Source organism: Temnothorax curvispinosus, unplaced genomic scaffold (genome assembly GCF_003070985.1).
Source record: "Temnothorax curvispinosus isolate PA1 unplaced genomic scaffold, ASM307098v1 QBEX01014453.1, whole genome shotgun sequence".
In the NCBI taxonomy this organism is placed as follows: domain Eukaryota; kingdom Metazoa; phylum Arthropoda; class Insecta; order Hymenoptera; family Formicidae; genus Temnothorax; species Temnothorax curvispinosus.
In genome coordinates, this window is record NW_020224233.1 from 40,173 (window position 1) to 66,432 (window position 26,260).

General features: G+C 39.1%; 2 protein-coding genes across 2 annotated transcripts in view; one reads left to right on the plus strand and one right to left on the minus strand.

The window, feature by feature from the left end:
- LOC112464682 overlaps window positions 1–24,301 on the plus strand; it is a 31,033-nt gene extending 6,732 nt beyond the window's left edge. Inside the window, exons 2-16 of the mRNA XM_025031816.1 lie at window positions 4,633–4,881; window positions 5,043–5,668; window positions 6,160–6,920; window positions 10,238–10,478; window positions 12,636–12,690; window positions 13,848–14,138; window positions 14,362–14,685; window positions 16,578–16,993; window positions 17,698–17,910; window positions 18,195–18,557; window positions 18,695–18,809; window positions 19,019–19,422; window positions 19,665–19,886; window positions 20,453–20,795; window positions 21,682–24,301. Coding sequence (XP_024887584.1) covers window positions 4,642–4,881; window positions 5,043–5,668; window positions 6,160–6,920; window positions 10,238–10,478; window positions 12,636–12,690; window positions 13,848–14,138; window positions 14,362–14,685; window positions 16,578–16,993; window positions 17,698–17,910; window positions 18,195–18,557; window positions 18,695–18,809; window positions 19,019–19,422; window positions 19,665–19,886; window positions 20,453–20,795; window positions 21,682–21,960 — 4,893 coding nt within the window. The 5' untranslated portion in view covers window positions 4,633–4,641 and the 3' untranslated portion in view covers window positions 21,961–24,301. The remainder of the gene's footprint in view (window positions 1–4,632; window positions 4,882–5,042; window positions 5,669–6,159; window positions 6,921–10,237; window positions 10,479–12,635; window positions 12,691–13,847; window positions 14,139–14,361; window positions 14,686–16,577; window positions 16,994–17,697; window positions 17,911–18,194; window positions 18,558–18,694; window positions 18,810–19,018; window positions 19,423–19,664; window positions 19,887–20,452; window positions 20,796–21,681) is intronic.
- A 204-nt stretch (window positions 24,302–24,505) lies between these two features.
- LOC112464683 (39S ribosomal protein L30, mitochondrial) lies at window positions 24,506–25,940 on the minus strand. Its single transcript, XM_025031817.1, has 4 exons — window positions 25,853–25,940; window positions 25,545–25,685; window positions 24,923–25,049; window positions 24,506–24,849 (listed from the first exon to the last, which is right to left on the minus strand). The coding sequence occupies exons 1-4, from the start codon at window positions 25,864–25,866 to the stop codon at window positions 24,556–24,558; spliced, it is 576 nt and encodes a 191-aa protein (XP_024887585.1). The 5' UTR covers window positions 25,867–25,940; the 3' UTR covers window positions 24,506–24,555.
- Window positions 25,941–26,260: the final 320 nt, after the last annotated feature.

Genomic DNA, 26,260 nt, shown 5'->3' on the forward strand with positions numbered 1-26,260 from the left:
CTTTCTTATTAAAAACAGTTTTTATAGTATACATTATGGACGAGGGTCCTTGTCGACCATGCTTGCAAGCATGTCAAGGTTTCAACCGTCGTTCTATTTTATTCATTTTCCGCGGCATACAGGAACAAGGTCGATCCTGCCTTGCGTCTTGCGGGAATAGAAGCGGGGTCGGGACTTACGGGACGGGTATAAGGCCCCGATGTTGTTATTCCGGGCCGCTCGTCGTGGGGACCATTCTTGCATTCGCAACGCGACCTCAAACGACGCGACTTACCTCGTGCGAACACCTTATAGGCCCATAAAAGGGGCGCATATGGGGAATTGAGAAGTCGCGGAACAATTTAGTGTCTTTAGCGCTTTGTACACTTGTCTCTGTTTCTCGACATTGAAATATATGACATATACTTTAATTGACGAAAAAAAAAAACAGAGTTCTCCCTTCAGCGATTTGAGTCAAATTTTGCTGGTGGAATTATACTATAATGTAATGTACTATAATATAATGTTTGAATTACAAGGTGGTTAAAAATTATTTTGCACATTAAAAAGAATTTTTTTTCTATTTGTTAAATAGAATTATATTTATAATGATTATTGATACATACCTATAAAAAATTAATAACTTTTTGAAAACGACTGCAAAAATTTTATTTAAAAAATACCACTTTTCTACTTTTAAAAAATTATATTATATATTCTTGTGTTCTTATCAATATTTCGAGCAAATATGAGTTGAAACATTAAATGTGCGCAACTGCTTTGTTAATATTATTATATCTATTCGCTCAGTTTTTTTAATATTATTTCTTCTTGGAATATTTGAACAACTCAAATCCTTGAAGCCACCCTTTTGCATCTTGTGCACTTGTCTTCTCTCCGCTACCGAAGCGAAAATACAAAAAATATTCACCTTTCATATAGCGGTCGTTTATTCGCGGGGCATATCGAAGATCAGATGAAGCGATAATATTCACAGGTGGACCACATACAGTGGTTCCCCTTTCTATATTTATATCGTATATACAACACACGCAGTGAGCCCTTAAGATTTATTGCGCACTCGTAATTACGACGCCGGACCCCTGGGTTTCCCTTAATAGAGTTCCATGGGTATTCTAATCGAAACTATCGTAGTCACGGCAAGAACTTCAAAGGGAAGGATTTTGTATGCAGGTACCTATGGCGTGTGATCAAATTAGGTAGATCCTTATCTGCTACGACAATTCCTCGGAAATTGGCCTATCGCAAAGATAGAATAATTTATGGATGATTTTAAATACAGTCTTTTGATATAAAAATACGTTTCATATTTTTTCTCAATATTTCTCATTATTTTCTGTTCTAAAATATTACAAGACTGGTGTTTTAGAAAAATATAAATTTACATGGAACGTTTAAAAAGATATATATGTAATAACAGTTTTTTTCTGGGATCAATAATATTTTTATAAGTAATTTCCTAGTTTTTACCGTAGTCATGCGACAAAGCAAGGAAGCCCTTGCGAATAAAAAAATACTTTTATTCGGATCGGTTTACAGTTCGTTTCTAGTCAAGTTCGCAATTCATGATGTTACGTCTCGCGGAGTAAAATAATATGCACATATACGCGTAAAGTCTCCCTTTCAAATGTATGAACAGTAGAACGCTAGGTATACAATTTAGTGTGTATAACTATAATATGTATATCGTATAGTTGCAAACCGGAAACAGACGGAAACAATGTCCTATCGCAGGTGCGGACTGGCTGTCATACCCCGTTTATTTTGAATGACGAACTAGTGTCTAATTATGCAGACAAATGCCTTTCGTCGCTGTTACTTGTAGTCACTCATCCAAAAGGAACAACTCATCGTCGACGAACATTCCGAAGGTTTTAGGTATTCCGCATGTCATTTTGCCTAGCATGACTCGCCACTTACAAGCGTTAGAAGAGACTACGTTGCTTAAAACCTCCGGAAATGCATTAGAAAATGATTTTGCTTCAATAGATCTTTTTAATTATAAGAAGAATTTTTCCTTTTCTCTCTCAAAATTTAAATATTATAAATTTAATAAAACAATTTTTTATGCAATGGCAGGGTGTGGTCCAGGTTTAGTTCTGTGTTGAATTAAAAAATATACTTTTAATAATTAAATGTTATTTTTGGAAAAGAAATACGATAAAATGTGTATTTAAATTTAAAAAATATATATTTGATGGTTAAATGATATTTTTTTCAGGAAAATATATACGATGAAATGTGTACTCGATATTTGTATTCGACTTTATATACCGTTCCAGTGAATAATAAAAATAAATGCACGTAAAATTTATAAAATAAATGTAACGAATTCAGTTAAATATCAAATTTTTAAGCCAAAACGGAGATTTCCGTATATTCGCCTTCTGTACGAAAGATTTTTCTGTACACCCTAATGGCACGTGCGCTTCGCGAGGATTCTTTCGAAGAAATACGTTGAGGAAATCCTCCTCATAGATGTCAGATAACCATCATCTTCGCCACGTATCGACATCGGGGTTCCACCTAGCGCTGGATCGAGCGATACCAGATGGGACCCACACTGCGCGTTTCACCACCATATGGGCAGGTGCCGAGACCGTTTTTACGTGCGCGTAGGCCGGTAGTAATGGTAGTGGTACTCTGTCGCGACAGACAGATATTCGTATACATATGTAGATACACGAGAAGTGCGAGCACGCATACGTGAGCGCACGCGAAAAAGTGCAGGACAGGAGAGTATACGCGCGCGCGCGCGCAGCATGGCAACAGCCTGTATGCAAATGAATGCATTTTTATACCTAGCTAGTACAATGCGCCGCACCCCCCCTCGGTGAACCGTTAAAAGTGAAAACCTGCTGCTGCTGCTACTGCTAGTGCTGCTGCCACCGCTTTTGCACACGCTGTCCCGGACGCGATTTTAAACGCGCGACTTTTCAGGAAGTTTCCTTCAGGGTCAAGATCAAGATGTATATGCATGTGAATTCAAATGTACATACATCCAAATCGCGCTTTCTCTCAACCTTAAACGGAGACTGCTTAAATCTTTTAAAATGAAAGGCAGAGTAACAGTTACGTAACTGAAAATATCCATGCATGTATAAATCTAATACAGATTTAAAAGAATAATTTATGAGTGCGCGAATTACAAAAGATAAGACTATAGATTTATTTTAATTAATTAATGTTTTTAATCTTATTAATATTACTTTTTAATATTGAAAGCCGACATTTGATACTTCGAACTCACTTTAATACACTTAATTTAATAATATTTATTGCAAACTAGTAAAAGATCTATATGTATTGTATATTATAAAAATGATAAAAAAATTGTAACGTTTCTGGATACCCTGTACACATATTAAGTCGAACAAAAGAAATTGATAAGTATATATTCAAATTAAACAGAAATTAAACTCTAGTTATTTATTTTTATCTGCAAATCTATAACGAAGCTTCTTTTTGTAGTCCAGTCTTAATATTTCTTCAAGAGCCAAAAAGAAAATGAATGTCAATGTTCACGATAGTGTTGGCTATTTCCAATCTCGAATTACCAAGTTAGGCGAAAATCATGCTCAAAAGAAGGACCTCGATTCAACCTGGCGACCGTGGTGAACCTGCATTCATGCGAGCTAATCGAATCAGCAATTTCGCGAGTCAGCGGCTGCATGTGCAGCGACAACAGCCACAAGAGCCGAAACGAAACAATAATTCAGCCTGTACGCTCGACCACGTCCTTTTTTTTTCCCTCACTCGTCGTGTTCCGCGCTCGATTCTTCTCGCCTACGAAATTACGCTCCGCGCGCGGGGAGCGAAAGAGAGAACGGGCGCATCGGCACTCGGTTTTAGGGGCCGTTTAAGGGATCGTTAAGCACGGTGCCTAGGCAAGTGCTAACTCGTGAAACCGTCTCTCAGGTGTACGGCGGCTTTCACCTGTTTCGCTATTTCCCGTATGTCGCGACAGGTGTACGTCACTATCTCCCTTTCTTCCTCTCGATTTCGTCGCGAGGTTTCCTGTCGCGTTTTGTGTATATCGTGTCGTGTACACGTTTCTCCCTACGTAATTAGGCGATCACCTCGCTTTCGGCCGGAAGGCGGTCCTGGCGAGATGTCGACCTTATCGAGACTTAGCGAAAGCCAACGACTTTCCCATTCATGTGTACTCCCGTTACGTTTTACGTACGCCGTATACGCGTGCGTCGTGGATTAATGACAGCCCGGTCCGGCCCTCGCACTTCCTTTGCACGAAGGAAATAGTTAGATTGGACGTGAAGAACTCTCTAATGAAATGTTATTACCGGGGAACACGCGGGGGGAAAGTGATGTGTTGAGGTGAAAATAATCGCTTCGTGGTTTTGCGGTTTCCGGAACACTTGACATACATTAGAATTAAAAGGACGATAATTCACACATAAAAAGAATGGCCTAGAAAATTAATTATGCACAACGTTGAAAACGCTTTCTGTTTTAATAAGAAATTCAATGAATTTGTTTAAAATATAAGTCGCGCAATTTTACGAGACATAATTAATTGTTATGTCGATTTTGAAGTTCCTTGAGAAACTCTCACCTATTAACAACCTTTCCAATTATTTTTAAAAATCATTATCATTCTCTCTTCTCATTTAGCATCTAGAGATGCTGAAGTGGACAGTTTCGAGATCGTTGTCGACAACCAGTTCGACACCCCACGGTCCACCTACCTTGAACAAACCTCCCCGCCGGCCTTTCCGAGACTTGTCCAACACGCCACCAACTTCTGCTAGCTGCCGAACCAGGCAGGTATCTACTCAGAATGTGTCGAACACATCTAGAACAACGCCGGCTCGGAGGAGAAGATGCAGGAGTAGCGGAACTGACTTGAGGACATATTTTCAGGTAACAGTAAGTTCCTTCCTTTTCTCTTATAATAATACGATATAATAAATTGAAGAAATGTGATAGTACAATGTTAAAGGCTATATAAAAGACCTAAATTTCTGATTCTGCTTTGATTAATGTAGCGTTCTTTGATTAATGTTCCTCAATGCGTTTCGCAGGCGACGAAGCCGAATTTGAGGTCGACTAAACGTCAGTCCGTGTCACAGGAAGCAGAGAATTCACCGGTGTCTGAGAGCTTCTATCAAAGTACGCCGAGAGTAGACACCGATATCGGACCGCTCACGTATTATCCACCAGGTAGCAAGTGCTCAACGGCCTTGACCCTACCGACGGATCCCGCGCTCTTCATGAACAATTGCGCCAAGAACTTTCAGAGCGACAACGAGCTGCCGCAGAATGTTGTCAACGAGGCGCGAGCGAATCTGCAGTCGCATGTCTCCGACTTCTTCCACCAGATCTCGATGGCGACCAGCCCCGAAGACGTGATGGAGGCAGGTTCGATGCCCCTGGGTATCCCGAAAACCAAAGTTTATTCTCAGAACGTCGAACAGAAGACACGGTCGGTGAGAACGCCGTATTTACCAAAGTTGGCGAAAATCACGAAAATTCATTCGCGATGCCGGACACCGTATCACACTAAGCTCGCTCAAGCAATAAGTCCCTTCAAGCCGAAGGCAGCTCAAGGACAGACGCCGCTCGTCGGAAAATTGTCGAGCCTCACCATAGATCAGGACTTACCGAAGTACGAGAATATGGACAACACAGTCACGGAAGTGCTTCACAGGTAAGATGTTAATAATTACAGAGATAATTGAATTGATAATGACGATATAATAAGCAGAAATGTGATTTGTTGATTTTTGACCGCTATTTTTTGTTAGTTTTAACTGGAGCGAATTTATCTTGTATGAAAGGTGATCGCGATGTTGAAAATTTAAGAAATTACACTGTTAAATTCGTAGTGTATCCAATTATATTCAATTTAAATCATTTCAACCATTTAACCATATTATCATTGCTCCTCAATATGTCATTAATTTAATTAAATCAATATTAATTTAATTAAACCAATGGAGTTAAAATAATAAATTTCGACACACATGATAGCTAAAAATAATAAAATGTTATTTAACTCAAGGTATTGCTTTAAATTTTATACTTTAATAAATTAACAGTGTATACATATACATATATATATTATATAATGTATAAAGTAACGAGAGAATAAATTCACTATGACACAAATCCTCCAAATTAAAAATCTACGATGTGCAGAGAGCAAGAGGTCAATTTCGGAAGCAAGACTGTAGCGGAAATTCTCATGGTTGATGCCGAGGAAAGAAACAAGGTTCTAGAAGCGTCGTGCGAAAAACGACCGGATTCGACGACAACGGATCATACGTACGAGACTATCGCGGAGATAGTAGAGGAAGAATCGCCGGCGCGCAACGATAGTTCCATATCGTCGGTCAGTCAACTCCTGGAGGACCCTTCACCGGTATCTTGGGCTTTCACATCGCCTCTGAACGACCTCGATGGTGAGTTTACGCTGAAGAGGCAACGTGGCATTCGCCGGAAACGTCCGCGAAAGGACGGCGACAAAGCGGTGGACGGCAAACGGGCCAAGAGGACGTGCAGTCCCTCGATAAAGGAGGATCAGATCACGTTAATCGAAGCCATCAATCCAAATGTGAAGAAGCTCGTATTAGAGACCGATCTCGACTCGACCTTGGACGAGAAGCACGTGCCGGCTACGAAGATGTCGTTCTACGATGTTGATGATCGTAAGGAGGACGATATTAGCAGGAAGACTAGTTCCTGGGACCTCGACAGCCTCAAGTCGTCCATGATGGATGATCTACATAGCTCGAAATCATTCGTTACTTCTATGTCGACAACTCCGGAGGTCCCCTTAGTCGCGACTGTCAGAAGATGTTTGAAATTCAGTCCCGAGGGCGAGCTGCCGACGAGATCCAATTGTCGTGGATCGATCGAAATCGAGTGCTCCCTCGTGGCGGAGCATATACACGTTCGAGGTAAGTTTACATTTGTTTTATATATGTATATTAATGGAGACACAGAGAGGAAAATGCGAGTATATCCAAATAAGATTTAAAAGTCACTAAAGTTTAAATAAAATATTGTGAATTTATCTGTTAATATTAAATAATTGGGCGTAATTAATATTAAAAAATAAAATTGATGTTAAAGTATTTTTGCCAGACACGCACAGTAAAAAAACGAAGCTAATATTGTACAATGTTTAAAAATAATTGTTAAAATATTATTGCTGCAATGCATTTTTTGCCGCAACTATTAAACATTATTTCGTGTATCTTCCTATTAAAAATAAAATAATATACGTTAGTCTTCAATTATGTCTAGTTACGGGGTAGCTTGCTACCCTCGCACACCCCTGAAATTTCGCTGCCACGAGACATGCGCCAGTTGCGTGTCGCGAGAGGAGGTGCTTCGAGGGCGCTCGGCACCCCGTACTCGGCATAATACTGTGCCAGTAACCCACAGACTCTCCCCGGCGACTCAATTCCGGTTAGTAAGCCCGTCGACATTGATCAACGTTACGTTGTCTTTGTCGCGTAAACAGTCGCGATCTTTTCTCGTTTTCAACGACGAGACCCGTTCCGGCGATTAGCTCTGCCAGTCGTTCTTTCCGCGTTTAGAGTGAAACGCGTCGCATTTGGTCGATGCGCCGTTTGCTGACGCATCTCTTACGTTCGTCTCGTAGAATTGGTTAAACGCCTTCGATTGGTCCCGCGAGACTCGTTCCCGTGACACCGTGACGACCTCCCTTATCGTCCTTCGTCACCCCCAGAAACCCTCGTTTAGTTTTTGTGTACGACGGTGAGTCGACGAGCGGGGCTAATCAGTGTACAACGTCGACACGATTTATCCCCGAAAACCTCGCTTATAATTATGCTGCGCTACTTATTGGTGCATGTAAACATTTCTTCTGTGGATATATATATTTCAGCAAAGAAGACACATCTATTTAAAAAAAAAAAGAATTATTTATAATAATGAATAGTGATGAATAGTGTGCGTATGTGCGTGTCTTTCTCTTGCCTAATTAATCTTACTCGTCGACTTATTATCGAGACGTTTGAAATTATTCGAGGCACAATACCATGATGCGTGGTAATCGCCGAAAAGTAGATCGCGCGATGCGTATCCTCGGCACGGATGGAGCTAGTGGCGAATGCCGCATCGGTCAGACGTCCTCGGGTGCAAGTAGTGAGTGCCGCGGTACAGTCGGCCGTAAGAGCGAGCCCGGAGCGTCGATTCTCCGGGATCCCGCCTGTCCGCAGTGCCGTCGCATAATACAAAATTTGCCACAATATGCAAATGAACAAATATATTCTATTCGATTATACGAATATTTTGTTTTATTTCAAAACAGTTTGGTTCAAGTAGATTAAAGTCTGACGTTAAAGAGATTTAGCGCAATCAAGTGTATTTACATAGGAAATTTACCATAAATTAAATCTAATCTGATTAAAATAGTAAAAGGCAGTTTTAACATTCTAAGAAAATGAAATAATGACGGAATTTAGTTGTCTCTAATTATTATTTATATACATCAAAATAAAAACCGCAGAATTACTATAAATAATAAAATAAATGTTAAAGATAGACTTGTTTGTGTTTTTACCGAAAATAAAATATAGGATATACATATATATATGCGCATATGTTATTAAAAATTTTTATTCTTCTAAAGATTTTTCAAAATAAAATAAATATGAAATAATTATATGATTATTAAATTAATGTGCAAAGCTAGATGCAATATCTATATTTATAATTGAACAAAATATGTTTAAATCGAGCAAATCATGCATCGTGAGACTATATTTCATTATCGGCTTTTAAGATACTCTTGTATTACTGCGTAAATTCACGAAGACAATAAGAGCTATAACTGTAAAATAATTGCGAAGCAGTGTAATTGCGGCAAATTAAAATGAGTACGTTACAAGATTAAATGTAGTGGAACTCGTGATGGCAAGCAAAGGAAATTGGCTAAATACGCTCTACGTAGCGGAGTTTATTGCTGCACGTGTTCAAGTGCTACATAGAAAAAAAGAATAGGTATTTTTTATTTAAAATCTTCAGTTTCAACGTAAAAAATCTTGAAATAAGATTATATTGCGTTAAACGAAGAAAACTTGGTTGAATAAAGTCATTATATAGTTCAATCAAGAAAAAAATGTTGAAATAAAAAGCTGAAATTCTTATAAGAAGATTATAGTGATCTTGCTTATATACGAAACAATCTATATCTTCTTATAAAAATTTCAACTTTTTATTTCAACATTTTTTTCTTGGTTGAACTATATATAATGACTTCATTCAAGCAAGTTTTCTTTGTTCAACGAAATATAATCTCATTTCAAGATTTTCACGTTGAAACTAGATATATTTTCAAATCAAGAATATTCTTTTTTTCTGTGTGTATATATATATATTACGAACATCTTCTTAATCTTTTCGAAAGTTCTTATTTATAAGAAAAATAACTGTTATATGGCTGTTTTTTTATGTGCAACCATAAATAAAACTAGACGCTGTTACATTATAATGAATAACTGGTCTTGATTACTGACAACGAAAGTGTTAGCTGGAATTAAAAAGAAGTTTGATTCTCGATATCCTTATTCACTTTCTTATTCGTTGCTTTCGCCTTCACAATTTCTTTCTATCGCCGATAAAATCTTGCCGGATAGAAGGAATGTGAAGGTGAAGTGAAAATGAAGTAGGGCAAAGGTCGTAACAGCGTGCTGATCCTTTTCATCACATTATCGAGCAGTTCCTCCTTTCCTACCATGCGAACATAAATCAGGGGAACCTCTAATAGCTACCACGGTGGTTACAACTATAAAATCTCCAATTTCAGGCGTTCAACAACCTTCGGCTTTAATAATTAAAGAAGGAGTCTTCTATTACGTTCACTAAAATATTCTATTACGTTCAGAATTTATTTGGTAACTTTTACTTTTTATTAGTATTTATAATTACTCACTAATTATTTTTTACTACGTTTATTACATTTCGGGATTAATTGATTTAAAGAGAGAGAGAGAATATTATTTCAAGATCCTTATTTTTTTTTAAAGATAGATAAATATAGGCTTATTACTTTTCGTAATTATCATCGTTCTATTTTCATATACTAACTGTAGTGAAATTTTTTGAAACAAAAATTTATATAAGTTTGCATGCAGTTATTTATATATTTTTAAATAAAATAAAATTTCTGAAACGAATAATATAATACAATGAAGCATATATCTATATATATATATTTCATTCTTTTATATTTTTATTCTCGCAGTAATAAGGTGTAAGGATCTGAGGCGGGCGTACGAAGGACCGGTGCACGCGTACGTCAAAGCGAGTCTAAAGAACATCAGCGGCGAGGGAGTCGTCAAGAGGACCGCAGTTCACCGCGCTACGCCGAATCCGGTGTTTCGCGAGACCCTTATACTCCCCTGTCCGGCATACAATAGTCACTGTACCGGTCACAGGCCCACGTCCCTGGACATCGCCGTCTGGCACCGGGATCGCCGTGCGAGGTGAGCATGCTCCGCGGAAACGAGAGAGAAAGAGAAAGAGGACTGGAGGAGAAGGTTTTCGATACTAACAATAAGATGCAAGAAGATACTGACATGAAATTAAGTCCGTAAATCTTGAGAGGCTGTGCTAAAGTTTCATACGAATCTGACGTCTCGTTCTCTGGAAATTTATTTATTAACACAAGAGTGCCTCTGCTTTGTGAAGATTAATTATGATTTTCTCAGGAAATCCGTACGTGAGAGACAGCCCGTGGCATGTTTAACGCATGATTAATTAAAAAGCTATCAAAAGGGAGATTGAAGAAATTAGATATGAAAGTAATCTAATCCACTTTTTGTAATTCGAGAAAAATAGATTTTGAAAAATAATTCGAGAAAATAGATTTTGACTTAAAGAAAATTAAATTAAAATAAATTTTCTCGTGAGCTCTTTTAAAGAAATGGATTAGATCCACTTCCGTAGATCAATCTTAAATTATTTACTTTTAAGTAAATTGTTAATTGTTAATTTTAAAATTTTACATTGCTAATTTTTAATTAATTGTGTAGAGACAAATATATTTATACGTAATATTTTTATACAATATAATTTCTTTGAAGAGGATAAAAAGCCAGGAATAATAGAGCAAACTCAGCACGAATTTTGAAACGTGTTTGCGGCTGCAAAACAGATTGCCGCGATAAGGCTTGAGCTATTTCACTTGTTTCGTAACAGTCAGAGCAGGGGAGAAATTAACCTCGGTCGGCGAGTCAGCCGCGATTTAATTCGTTCTGATAAAGCCTCGTAAACGATACGTCGTTAACTTAGGAGGCTCAACAAGCACGTGATATCTCGTACCGTGTACGAGATAGCGATCTCTCGAGGTACACCGGGGCAGTATGGCGTGGGAAAATCCCGTGAAATTCGTAAAGCAGGCACGAATTGCACTGCACGAGAGCCACAAGTAGTCCATCGAATTTATGTTAGTGGAGCAACAAATTTATCTGCCTTGTAGACTTATATCTTTTCTGTATTACTCGTGCATCTCTGTATAAATTCGCTTATTTTCTTATACGTATTGGCTGATCGTTCATCTATTACTGCGTTTATTTTTACGCGTGCACGTCGATATATCTTTGTCGTTCGTTAGATGTAAAACAAGGATAGAATGACGCTATAATAGTGCGCTCCGCGAACGCGCACCCATAGTATACTTCGCAAGAAAAGTTTCTTTATTTCGTTCGATGTTCAATCGACGATCGATCCCTTTTCTTTCGCCGTCTCGGCCTTGATTTGTTTATTCTTCGGATTGCTCAATCGAAGCAATTAACTTAATTTTAAATTGTTCTGAGAATTTCTCATATTGGAAAAATACCGTTCAAAAGAAGTTTCGTTTTCGCGAAAACAATACACTCTCCAAACCCTCCAGAATATGCCATTTGAATCATTTTAGCTTGAATTAATCACAATTGCAAAAATATTTATTTTAATAATTGTTTTACAGGCAAGTTTTTTCGTGCAATTTTGCATTGCAATGCATTTTGCAATTCAAATATTTTTATATATTGAGATTTTTCAGAAAAACGCTTACGTTATATAAATACCGAAATTGAAACTTTTTATCTCGACAGTTTTGCATTTTATTAAGTTGCTTTAGGTACAAAATGTCTTATTTAGCATTTTTGATATAAGCAAAATCTTGTTTAGGAAACTTCTTGAGTTTTTATAAGACGCGTTTCTGTATTCCGTGTTTCGATATACTTTTTAATAGATTAAGAATTGGAAGATTTTCAGCAATGCAGAAAATTACGCAATTCCGAACCGCGTGTCTTCTCGGTCGATGGTCCGTCCGAATATCTAAACTATTGTAATTTCTGGGGGTGTCCGAGGATTTCCTCTTTTGCGGTAGGAGGGGAATCGATTTCCCCGGATCATGCGCACCACGTTCACCACGTGCATTTCTCACCCCCTTTCTCACCCTCCTTCCTTCTCTATTCACATACAGTGCGCGAGACATTACGGTCACGCTGTATATACACCATGCTCCTCGCGGATAGACTATACACTTATATACAGCATACGCGTGTGTATGTGTCTACACGAGTTTGGCTACGTATTTTGCGGCTTTAAGCCGGACGACGGAAATTTATGCGTGTTTCCCTTTCCGCCTGTTTCAGACGTAGCGAGTTGCTGGGCTGCATGACTCTTCCTCTGCCTCTGTCCCAGGATAAGGTAAATATCACGGAACTTCGAGTATATATTCGAGATGTTCGATCGAGAGACACATCCGCTCTCGATTCGCTTTTCGAGCGTACATCGTACATCGTGAAGTACATCTACTAAAGTTTCTTGCTATATTAATTCTGGAGGTGTCTCCGAAAAGTTTCTCGCTATAAATTATTAAAAAGCTCACGTTCCCCTAGAGGAGGAGGGTAAGTATATCGAAACATTAAGTATTCACTCGAAAGACCCTTGATTCAGACGTCTGCTGCCGATTTATTTCAAGTATATTGCACCACCGAATGCGTCTAGACGTCTACTATAAAGTTTGCTGCTATATTAAGCTTTGAATATTGTAGTGTAAGTCTAGAAAGTTTTTTCCTATAAATCATTGAAGTATTACAAAGAAAAAGTAAATGAAGAAACTTTGAGTAGTTATATTTAAGATACTCCATTTAAATATTTCCTATCGTTGGCTATTATATTAATTCTTGAAAATATAGTATAAATATATTATGCAATAATAGGCTAATAAAAAATGTGTAGATAGTTAAACAGATTTTGAAAAATTAGTGTTTTTCTCGCTCCATAAAAAATTCGTAATCTAATCTTTCTAGTTCGGACATTACAGTACAATGGTTGTGGCACGTACCTATCAATGATTCAAAATGTTCTTTCATGTTAAACAAATTATTCGCTCTGAACACTATAGCATTATCTGATACTGGATCATTGAAATGATATTCTACATACATTCGCTTTAGAACAAACATTCAGTTACTTGTAATATTGCTTTTCATATTTTGACATAGCGATAAGAATCATTGCTAAATTATTATTACGAAATTTCTATCACAATTGTATTTATTAAAAAAAAAAGAGACCGTCTCAATAATTAACTTAAATTTTTCGCTGAGCCTTGAATTGTCTTAATCTGTCGATCTATCGATTTTCTCTTCCTTGAGTAATCTAAAATCCATTTTTTAAACAAAACTTTAACAGAGCACAATTTCCAATTTCCAATTATTACGCGATTTAAAAAATTTTTAATATTCCTTTACTTGAATCTCTAACTAAATTAAATTCAGAGATAGAATAGAAAGTACATTTTACATGCGCCGCGTTTTTTGATCGGGAGAATTAAAAGCAAAAAAAAAAACATTTTTCAGGAAGCGACATGGCATCCTCTGGAAGCCGGATCCGTCCGAAATACGAGCACCCCTTTCGCGGGTGTACCTCAAGACTGCGTCGTGTCGCCGCCATTATCCAAGGATGGCGAGTCAGATAATAACAACTCAGGGACGGGCGATTTGATGTACTTGAGGCATCTGGAGCTAGAGCCAGTCGATCCGTTGACAGGCCTGCCTCTGCACCCGGGTTTTACCGCGAAAGGCGGCAGAACGCCCTGTACTATCACGAGAAGGCTGATAAGGCAAACCTCGGTCAATCAGGCCAATCAGGTGTGTTTTACAGCAGTTTTAAATTAAAACACGAGTAGACACGAGATAGAAATTGCTAAATTATACACTTTTCCTTTCTACACGGACGAGATTATAGCACATCCACATATAATGTGTAATGAAAAGAAACGTGATTAAAGCCAATTTAATATTTACTCTACTGACATGTCTATCAATGCTTAATTAACTTTGCTGACCAAATATTTTATCGTTCATTTGTCAGATCCCATGGGGATTTTCGTTGTCGTGGGGCAGGCCACCGCGAGTAGAACGCGTGGACTCGGGAAGTCCGGCGGATCGTTCCGGCTTACGGCCGGGTGATCACGTAGTCTTCGTGGAGACGACGAACGTCGTGACGAGACCACGAGATGAAATTCTGGGCCTTATCCAGGCCGCCACGAATCAGCTGGTGCTGGAGGTGCATCGTAAAGGAGGTGCCCAATCGTCCAGTACCCACAGGCCTAGCTCAGTGAACGCCACTCTTCAGCCCACCACCGTCGCCGGTCCCAACGTACCGGTCCAGCATACGGTCACGTTCAGCGCCGAGGTCGGTACGGGCGTCCTCGTGTGAACGTTACCCGTGTAGCGGTATTGATAGTTACATATTCATCGGTATCTTGATTACGAAGAAATATCGCGTGAAATAACGATAATTACATGAAAATTGATGTGTGATGACGCTGTCAGTTATTCGGGATACAAAACTCTCCATTCTCCTGTAGGATTTAAATGTATCTCGGATTCTTTCCGACAAAGTATTTGCATCTTTAAAGTTTGATTCTTGAGAAGATTGCTAATTTTGTAATTATACTCATAATTTAAACATGTTCCATGAAAGATATTTTAAAATCAGTTAAAATATACCTATAAGTAAAAAGTAAACCACTCGATCCGAAACAATCATATAAAATCACTATGATCAATTGTTAGTAGTTATCACAAGCGATACTATCTGATGATTTAAGATACCGACGAATAATATACTACAGAATAGAGAATACCGCTACTAGAGTGTCACTAAAATTTATGTTCGCCATTGAAGCATAATTACGTGGATCGTAAACTAATTGAAGATTGAAAGTGTGTTAAAGAAGCTCCCATTCTAATAAAATAATCGATCGGGCACAGAAAATGCGTCGAATATTTAATTGCAACATGAAAAGACAATCTCCATAGGCGGGATATGTTGTTCAATTATTCTCAACATCGTAGAAAAAAAAATATATATTTTTTAATTGCTATCGATATGCTGAATTGCGTCGTCTCTAAGTGTTAAATGCTACTTTACAAAACATATAAACTTGCAAACGTGTCTGATAATACACTTTTTTAGCATGAGTATCGTTGCAGTAAATCTTATTTCAAACAATCAGATAGATGTGTGAGAAATTAACACAGCTCGAGTGATACGATGCACTGCAAGATCTAATTCTGCAAACTCGCTTTTATGATTGCTATTGATACTCTGGAGATCGCGGTATCTGGCAAATGTATAGTCAACCGCTTTGTAAAATTTTGACTCGTTTACTATTACTTTTCGAAGACACTTGTAAATCAAAAACGCGCCAAAATCTAATGCTAAATTATATATATTTAGGTCGAGAAATTTTATATTTTTATGAGGATCATTATAGCGGGAATATGCGAATTTGTTAGACGCGTCATCAGCGTGCGTTAAGAGCTTATTTTTTTTTTCGTTTTCGTCACAAGAAGAGTGCGAAGAGCGTCACACACCTCTGTGTACATTGTTTTTTTTCTTCTCTTTACTTTCTTTGTACTTTACTTGTAGCGGAACGTATAGTGTATAGCGCGCGCATCTTTCACGTGAGAGATGCCGTTTAAGTTATGATGCGGTTATGTTTTGTACCTTGATCAGGTTGCTCTTTTTTGTTGCCAACAAGTTTTGTTTCCAACCATGTGTTCTGTTTATTTATTACATCCCTGCCACCCTCATCCTGCGATTTTAAGTCATCACATATTCTAATAAGTTTGATCACCAAATCATTTTAACTTACTTATCATTGTAAAAATTAATTTCTTATTCATTGCACAGCAAAGTATTTCTTGTCTCATTATCGACACAAAAATTCTTAAAGTCTGTTTACATTATTTCATGTCAAATTATAGGGCAAAATTAAAAATAAGATATTCTTTGACATTATTTCAAGTACTCTTCAATATTATTATCAAAAATTATTCTTATCTTTATGTTTAATTATTTTGTCCGTTCTATAATATACACTATTGATCAAAGAATCTCACTTCTTATGTTATGCAATCATTAATAAGTGTCACAGTCTTCTACCTCTACATAAATATAAATTACGAGCTTTGTCTCAAAATGACGAAACGCGAAAATTTCCAAAATATCAAAATATGCGTCTATTTTGATTCCCTGTGAAAAATGGTCAAAAATCTTTTCGCGACTCGTTCAAACAGGTCTTTCCGAACCTGGCGCCTGACGCGTCACCCGAGGAGGAGTTAACTGTACGTGAGACCAGGTACTGGGGCGTCCTGAAGAGCGGCCACACACGCTTTATGATCCCGCTGCTCGAGCGACGAGATGTCCTGTCGGCGGCGGACTATCTAATCCTTTTCCAAAACTTGGACGAACTGCTCAAATTGTCCGAAGAAATCAGGGACGAAGGCGGCGGTGTCGACAGCTATCTCTGTAGAGTTCCTAAAATCACAGCTGCCTACCGAAGATACCTCAGTGGCCTACAACGTGCCTGCTGCCTGCTGGTCGCTCTCAGACGGAACGCGGCCTTCGCCAAGCTGGTCTGCGAGCCCGCTGTGCCGCATAAACGGCGCCCCGATCTCACCGGGGTGTTGCTTCTACCCTTAGAACACTACAGGTTGACCCTTCATAAAGAGTTCTAATTTGCTTGTCAATCATTTTTATTTGGTAATAATCATATCTTGGTACGAGACAAAGCTCGGCTAAATTAAAACGCAGTAATTAAACAGTGATACACATGTATTTCTGACGAAGTCAGTATTGTCAATACAAAAAAGTTAAAAAATCAAGAAAATAATTTATTCAATCGCAACGAGCTACTTTTATTTTATTTAAAACTTCTTTGTTTCTTAGTACTGTTACAATTGTAGTTATGTTTCAACTGAAAGATAAACGATTAATAAAATTTATAATTGGTGGTATTTGTAATCTTGTTATCATGGTAAAAACTTTCGTATTTTTAATCATTCTCGATTTTCAAGCATACCCTTGCAATGCAATAAAGATCTATGTATCTCTATACTTAATGTACTTAATGATAAATATTACTGAAGGATTATTGATTTAAGGTTTAAGTAACATTTTAATATACTGTAACTTGTAGTTTTTTTTTTTTTTTTTTTTTTTTAATTTTGTGACACTGTGTCTTATTTAAAACCTCATATTCTCTCTTTCAAGTTGAAAAACTTGAATAATTTGTATTAAAATTAAGAAAACTACAAAGAATAATCCTTAATGTAAATATAAAGTAATTTCTCACGACGTTTGTAGCACCGAAAAAGAGAAAACCGTACCGTTTTTGTAGAAAATTCATGCTTGCAGAGAGATGACGAAATTGTTGGGCCAGGCGTCACCGCGAAATTGCCAACAAGCAAGGGACTTGGCCCAGGGTTATAGAGAAGCTACAGCTAACGCGGGTGTCATGGAACCACCGCGAGACACCGGAAGGCCCCTATTAAGTTTACAGGAAGTAGAATCTCGATTGGTATTCGCGAGATGCAAGCCGTTTACCTTAGCGATGCCGGGAAGACGATGGTAAGTTTTACAATGGTTTTTTTAACTTCTTGAGAATTTCGTGAACAATGTTATATATATGCAACTTCATTTAAAACAAAATTTCAGTAAATTAAATTTTCAATGACTCATATTTTGTTTGTATTTTCGTAAAAAATAAAAATTTATGATAAATATCGATTTGTCAATTATTATTTATTTATTTCGCTTTTGAGATTCTGTAAAATTAAATCGGAAAATATGTAATAACTTGCGCGATCACCAGCCATTTTAAAATTAGCCATATTCGAATCTATCGTTTTTAGGCTTTTCGGCGGAGCTCTCGCTAAGGTCGAAGGTCGAGCGCGTCTGCAACCGTCCTGGGCGCTGCTGTTGACTGATCTTCTAGTGTTCGCGCGGGTATCGCGAGACCGCGTGCTCTTCGTCACCGAAGAACCTTTGCGATTATCCAGCATCGCCGAGGCATGCTTCACCGTGCGAAAGAGACCGACGGAGTTTCGACTGCAGGTCGCCATACACCCGAACGGCAGCGTGGACAACGGTCACGCCGAGACGATAAACAGCGGCGGTTGCAGCCCGCATAGTCGACCCCGAAGACGCGTTCTCATTCTTCGAGCGCCCACCCCGGAGCTCAAGGCCGTTTGGCACAATCTTCTTCAACGGCAAATGTGAGTGGCGGGCTCGTCGGCGCGAAAGTACGCATGTGCGCCTGGCGGAATATTTTGTCGGGAATCGAGGTGTAAGCGAAGAACCGCGCGGATGGACCGAGTAGTATTCATGAGCATCCATTTTCATTGCGTTTTAGCATCTATGTGAATACAGGCTGTGGCTTGGGCTCGTCGGATCAGGACAGCCCCGAAGAGAGTCCAGTTGCCGGCAACAATTTCGCCGCGAGTAGAGAATGCTTGGAAAGTTCGCAGGTCAGTGAAAAACATGACGACAGTTGTGATATCATTCAAAACTAGCCTGATATACCGTATATATTTTTGGAAAAAAATTATTATCCACGTAATATCACCAAAAAAAAACACAAGATGAAGAAACGAGATTAAATTAGAAACTAAAATCATCTTGGATTCAAGCGTCAATTTTTTTCCAAAATTCCAAAATTGACGTCTATATATAACAGATCACGAGAGAACCTCGGCAACCTAACGAGGAGGAGAAGGAGTCTCACTCCGGCGAGATCCTAGAGACGATCTTGAAGAACTCTCGGGAGAACAATCACCTAGCTCAATGGGTGCGCAATTCGCACCAGATCCCTCCTCCGGATCACGAGGGTTCGTTCGAGGAATGGACGGCCGAGGAATTGGCGGCCAGAACCCCCCGAGAGAGCAATAGCCGGTCGACCAGCCAGGACACCGCGACGGAGGAGGTCACCACGGCGAATTCCGACGTGGAGCAACAGAGCACCGCGTCGAGCGCAAGTTTAAGTACCGTGAAATCGAACAGTATGACGCGGAAAAACGGCAGTCACGTGCCCACGAAGGAGAACTCCACGGGCTCCATCAGCATTTGCCGGAGATGTCATAGGTGCTAATTTTGACGCGCAATCAAATTCGAATGTTTATTAAATACTCAAATAGTTTATATCTTTTTAAAATCTTTTTGATATTCCAAAAAGTTCTTCATTTTTAATCCATTCTATGACTATATCTGTATCTGTTGTAAATGCAAGCTAGGCCGAAAATGTTTTTTGATAAAATACAGGATCTAAAAATTGCTGTTAATTTTGTTAAGCGATTATAACAGCCGGCTGTAATCGCGCATTACAGATCGGGTTGTCCTACGCCGCCGTTGCAAAGGGACCCGTTTTCCCCGTTGCCACCAAAGATCTCGGTTCTTCCACCGACTCCCGATTTCTGCACGAGGCACAGACTGCGAAATGGACTGCACGATAGCCCAGGACGTAACAGTCCTAGTTACACGCCTGCGGATGGTAACACCGAGGACGGCAGCGAGGACGACCTCGATTGTGACGGAGAACCCCCTTACAGGTACGATAAATTATAATTAATTATCAGAATAATTATTTTCCAAATTAATTTATAATTGTCAGAAACATCGATATCAAGATTTGCCTCTTCAGCTATTGAAGGCAAGAGAAACAGAATAAAAAACAAACTTGTTTAATCCCATATATTCAACTCGACATTCAACCAACGTTTAAATTCGATGAAACCATTATGATTACTAATAAAGAACTTATTCACGCTCGATCAAAGCATAAGGTAATATTTTTCGAGCAATAAAAAATGTTAGCTTGTCAATTTCGGTCGATTAATAAACACGAGTTTATTATAAATAAATATTTTCTAACATCCTTTATAACAATAAACACTAGTTTTTTATAAATAAATATTTTCCAATATCATTCATTGCTCGAAAAATTGGTCGTTTTCTATATTATTACATTATGATTACTCATCATTTATTGATTATTTAAATCGATAGCCTTGAAATTGTAAGATGCCACATTTTCACTCACTTGGCTCTTCAACAAGATTTAATTGAAAGCGACTATTCGATATTTTTCACGTTTATAACGACTGTTCTCGCGCAGAGCTTTGAGACGTTTTGGTACGATGAGTAGCCTGGATCAAGACGACGAGTTGGATGAGCAAGGGGACGACGACAACCGGGACTCGGAATCGCCGCCATCCGGCTTGAGAGCGTGGACTGCCCGAGCGAGCAGCTACGTCGTCAGCAAGATGGTTTTGCTGGAACAGCTCAGCGAAGGTGTCGGCGGTTATCTTCTTCAACCGCCGGTACCCCCGGAGCGAACCGAGTTCTCGCTGGACCCAAACGACGAGGAAGGTACCACGTCCGGGGCGACTTCCGGCGACGATATATGGGGCACGCCAACCTCCGGCGGACCGGACGACGAAAGTTTCACCGCTAATTCGGTAATAATGTTTGTAACTACAATACACGATATCCAAAAGCGATAGCTTAGAAGCACAGTAAACCAAGTCCTAATATTATGAAGGATTTTATCGCGTATCAAGTGATTAAGATTGACAAATCTATTTCCAAATCTCAACACATATTTTATGAAATGGAGATTTCGTATTAAAAGACTATCATGAGCCATCATATGCTCCATATTTTTTAAATATAAATCTAAAGCTTAGAAATAAATTCTTCAGTTTACAAAGAAAAGAAATCAGTTTAAGTTTTTAAAATAATTCAGTGCAATATTAATTTATAAATATTTCTAAGCTAAATAATACGTAAGTTTTCGATAAAAATTGTTTGTTACAATATGCATTATAAATTATCGTAATGATCACTTGATACGTATCAATACTTTCATATAAGCTTGCTTGAAAATAACATCTAGCTCTGAAGCATTAACTCATTTGAATTGCACTCTACATTAAAAATTGCAATCGCATTTATTTTGAAAATGGTTTGTAATGGAGTTTAATGGACAAAACGTAATGTACACGATAATTCGACGAAATCTTTGCGACATTTTATTGTTCCGGGGACCGCAGGTCATATTTATTGCCCAGATTTTTCGCTAAATGCGACTGCCTTGTTTGAAGTAGATAAAACCACAGAATCAGATAACCGCACCTAGCACTGAACATGGAATACGAATCACGGACATCTGTACCTAAATCAGGGGATTTCTTCATCCTCGATATAGGCGTGTGTGTGACGCGGGAATGCAGCGATAAAAACAGGATAGAATAAGCTTCGCACGCTTGCCTGCATGACGACGCTTGCCTTCTGTTTTTCTTTTTGCAAAGAATCACTAGCCCGAGCTGTGCCTGACTTCCCTAGCCGCCGCCGAACGGCTGCAGCAGCAGCGGTGGCGCGGTGGGTGCCATCGGTGCCATCGGTGAGGACAATTACGGCCTAAATCTGTCGGTGGACGACGATGTCGATCCGGAATCGGAGAATGAAGATTGCTCGTTGCCGGAGCTGAGTATGGACCAGTTGTTGAGCGGCAGCGGTAGTCTGGGTTCGCTGCGCTGCTTCCTGGGTAGGAGGCGGCTGGAGCCGCTGCCGGAGGAGGAGGATTCGCCTGGCAGCGGCAAGCACCAGGTCGGATGGTGGTGACAGCGGTTTCAGACGGCGTCCAAGTCGAGCGTCGGTGCGAACGCGGAGGCTCGTGACCGCGTATTCGCCAAGCTGAGTCAGGAGGACGAGGAGTTTCGCCGGAAAATCGTCGATTTGCATCGCAAGCTGTCGGACGTGGACGCGGATGTGCCACCGGAAACGGCCGGTTCGCCCAATTCCCGGAGTTCCGAACGTCTGAGGGAGTTGGAAGCCGTCGCGAGAAGAGCGGAGGAGACCAATTCCCGCAACGCCGAGGAGAGACGGGAAGCGATGCGGAGGGAAGACTCTATCGAAAGTGACAGGAGAAGACCTAGAGGCCGAAGAGCCGATCAGCTGAGGAGATCGAGGAGGTTCGAGGAGGAGTTCGACGATCAGAATGGGAGGGCGAGTCCGTCCAGCGCCGGTGAAACAAATTTTCTGAATAGACTAAGGCTAAAGAGACGGAGCATGAAGCTACTGAGCTTTCTGAGCGGGAAAGCAGCGGACAGATCGCAGGAGGAGAGAGCAGCGCGACTACTGAGGCTGTACATGCCGGATAGGGGCGGCGCCAGGACGACGCAGAACACAATCTCGATTCATCACACGTCGAGAGACAGGCGCTTCTGGAAACTGCGTAATCGGAGACGAACCAGTTCCGCGTAAACTCATCGGAGTCGCCGTTGGGCGATGCTTTACTCGTGGGTCACACTTGTTGCCGTCGAGTGTATGAGCGATCGTGTCGCTCCGCACGAAAAAACATGGCTATCGGGGTATCACATTTTGCAACGAGATCGTTACGCAATAATTATATTATTCGTCGTCGAAATTTCAATTATGAATTAGAACGTAACACATTAACGGTTTATCTAGATAGCATTAAATTCCTGTAAAATCGTGTTAGTTTGAAAAAACATTATTAATATATAAAAATGTATCAGTAATATTAATACTGGGGAAGCTACGTAATAATATGATTCCTGTGTGATAGCATAGAGGAGGATTAGAATTGCTTACAAATTACATTTTAAAATGACACTGTAAGAGATTGATAAGATTTGACACACGAGTAAACCGTCGCTCAGAAAACTGTACATTAAAAAGAAAAAGAGATCGCGAGGATGGGGAATCGAAAGAGAAACGGCAATCACTGTCTCTCTGTTACTAGGACTTCCAAAAACATTCGCGTTTACCGAGACTTTTTGAATTCCGCTCGTGCATGTACGAGAGGCCGAAGTTGTTTTCATAGAGTGGTAGTAGTGAATACGAATAGCTGAGACATTAGTTTAACTGCAGTTCCAATCTAGTTCACTTCTTAGTATCGCAAAGGAGTAAAAGTCGCAGTTGGTCCTTAACGCGGTGGCAATGGAAACACAATTCCAGAATTAGTCGGTCGAGTACAGTTTCAGAACTGCGCTATTAGTACGCTTGCTAAACCTCGCAGGGACAGAGAATGTTCTCTGGGCACGGCCTAGCGAATCGTTTCCGGATCGTTCGAGCTGATCGGCGGCATGATGGGCAGTTGGAATCGGCGAGTTTTGCTCGCGAAGTGTAGATCTTCTTCTGAATTTCGACTCTTTTTTTGGAACACTGTATCTAAGTAGGTCCGCACGACTGACCCAAAGCGGCATTTATCTTCCACTTATACTGGGTGTCCCGCAACAAGCTATCTTTACGCGAGGTTGAGACCATTTTATGTCAAGGAGATAAATATATCTGAGGGAGGGCGGCTGTGATATAATAATAATAATATTAAAATAATTTAATTTAAAAAATCAAAGTAATATTAAATTTAATTTAAGTTTATATTATTATTACACTACAGCCGTTATTATTGTGCAATAACGATCTAATGACGAGTCCTGAATTTAATCCTAATTGAATTCAATGTAAGATTATACATACATATATTGCAAATCGGAATCTAACATTTATATTTGAACTTTTTGACTAGAAGTCAGGAAATCCATGATTGAGATAATGAAATCTTATTGCAGGGCATCTTTTAGATTTTGCTCCCGCCTGCTAAAGGTCCCAAATCCACTGGGTATGCAGATTTTAAAATTGGAGTCTACTCTCATCGATCACATTTACTTTAACGAGTATGTGTCGCAAAGAGTCATCATCCGCTACTTCATTTGTCATTAATTTTCAGCATTATATATATTTCATGAATTAAATTTTGGAATAAAGTTAAGAATAAAATCTCAATTAAAAAGTGTTATGCAACCTGGGGATGTGGGACGCTTTAAACAGACTAAGAATTAAATAAAACACTAAAATTTTAACATTATTGTTAGTAGGTTGTAAACTGGTCGATTGACCGCATATGCAAAATATAAATAAAACTATATTATTTGTTCAACCGTTTTCTCCGTGTCTCTTGAAGCGCAAAATTACTATCTTTCACACGAATATTATTTTTCATACACTGACCGTGAATTTTTAACTAACCGTGAATTTCTTCCTTACGATACTATACAGGGTATTTCGAAAGTTTTTTCTCAGGAAAGGAATTCCCACCGGGGATTGCCAAAGGATTATTTCAAGATGTTCCTTCATTGACAGATTAATCGCTTATTAATAAGTATTTATTTTTATTATTGAATTCAATATCTATTACATAGGACGTCCTTGTAACCACTTAAACCTCAGTTTGTCTTGTATAAGATCGCGATTCAGTTTCTTTGGATCGTTCACAAACTTTTCCACGGCTTCCTCGCGAGCAGAATCTACTTTCGGTATAACATAAAACGTGCCATTCTCGTGTAAATATGTGCCATTTAGATCGTCCATGGTTGGCAATTTGTCGGGTAACTTTATGGGAACGATCTTTATCAGATGCTTCACCTTCCAGAGCATGGCACATATCTCTGGCGTGTTTTTTACGATCACCGGAGCATTTGCGTGTTTCTGTAAGACGATTAAGCGAATAAAGAATTTGTCAAACACCACCCTATGCCTTTACGCCTACAACTTTGACTACCTTATTTATGAAACCTAATTGCTCGAGCATCTCTTTCTCCCACCAAGGATTACCCGCAAAAGGCTTTACCCGCGTTACTAATAACACCTTGCTCGGCTTGATCGGTGGATCAACGTAATCTGGATGTCTACAAATATGTCGTTGAGTATCCAAACCAGGAGTAACAATTGTGAGTTCACTAATCACGAGTTGCCTTAATCCTTTCGAAATTCAAAATACAATTTTATCCAGTATTGAACAATTTGTCAGAATTTAAAAATCCAAGAGTCTTCCCTGTTTATTTTTAGACTGCGGTCCACTTGACGCTACAAATGCTTTGGAGTGTCCTTCTTCTCCTTCTTTCTTCATTGAAAGAAAAGAGAAGAGGAATGCCTCGAAGCATTTGTAGCATCAAGTGAACCGCAGCCTTAGTTACATAAATATGTCAGGAATCGTTTCAAACTTAAAATAAAATTTTATTTTTAATTTTGAGCTTGACATGTAAAGAATGAATTATGATTCAACGTTGGAACATTTATAATGTGCTTCGCGATAAATATATTGTTTCTTTCGTAACTTATAAACAGCGGAACTGCTTCGAAAGGATTAAAACACAAAAATGCTATATAATATAACCTCATACCTTGGAAAATACTTAATGGCTCCAAATTTCATTCCCTCGAGATTACCCTGCGCATCTTTCCATTTAACTCTCCGTTTCGTATAATGACGTACAAAATTCAAAAAAATGGGTGCGCGAGTCAACTTAGTTGTCATGTTGCAACTAAAAGTTAAAACAATCTTGAGATAAAAATCTGTGTACGTAACACGTATAGGTTAGAGTTGGGTTAGAGCCAAATTGTCTTTAGACTACGTAAATGTCAATAACGTTGTATCGTCGTGTCGTAGCTTAAATAATTGCATTAATCTCAAATTTATCCGATTACTTACGTGTACATTGCCATTTTTGCGCGCGCGTTTATTTATTAGAAGTAATATCAGGCAACTTGTATAATAAGCGGACTGCTTTTTGGTAATTCACGCATATGACTGCTGTGTGGCGCCAGCTGGTGCGTATCAAAGGGAAGCCAGTGCAGAAATTTTGTGAACGAGCAACATCTATAGTTGAAAGAAGAACCTAACGAATTCAACTTTACCAACCAGAGAATTACAGAGAAGAGAGAACCCATCAGAGACAATTGTTGATGATGTTAAAGTGAACAATACGAGGGCTGGATTCGGGGAGCGCGCTATTAGCGCTATTTGCTTATTCTATCCTTGTTTTACATCTGATGAGCAATAAAGACAGAATGATGCAATAGCGCTAATAGCGCGCTTCTCGAATGCAGCCGAGATGTG

What these genes read in the sequence shown, in the direction of transcription:
- LOC112464683 (XM_025031817.1), bottom strand. An exon ending in GCCATTAAGTATTTTCCAAG is followed by an intron (nt 25,050 to 25,544) that starts GTATGAGGTTAT and finishes ACATATTTGTAG; the next exon opens with ACATCCAGATTACGTTGATC. An exon ending in AATTAGGTTTCATAAATAAG is followed by an intron (nt 24,850 to 24,922) that starts GTAGTCAAAGTT and finishes ATCGTCTTACAG; the next exon opens with AAACACGCAAATGCTCCGGT.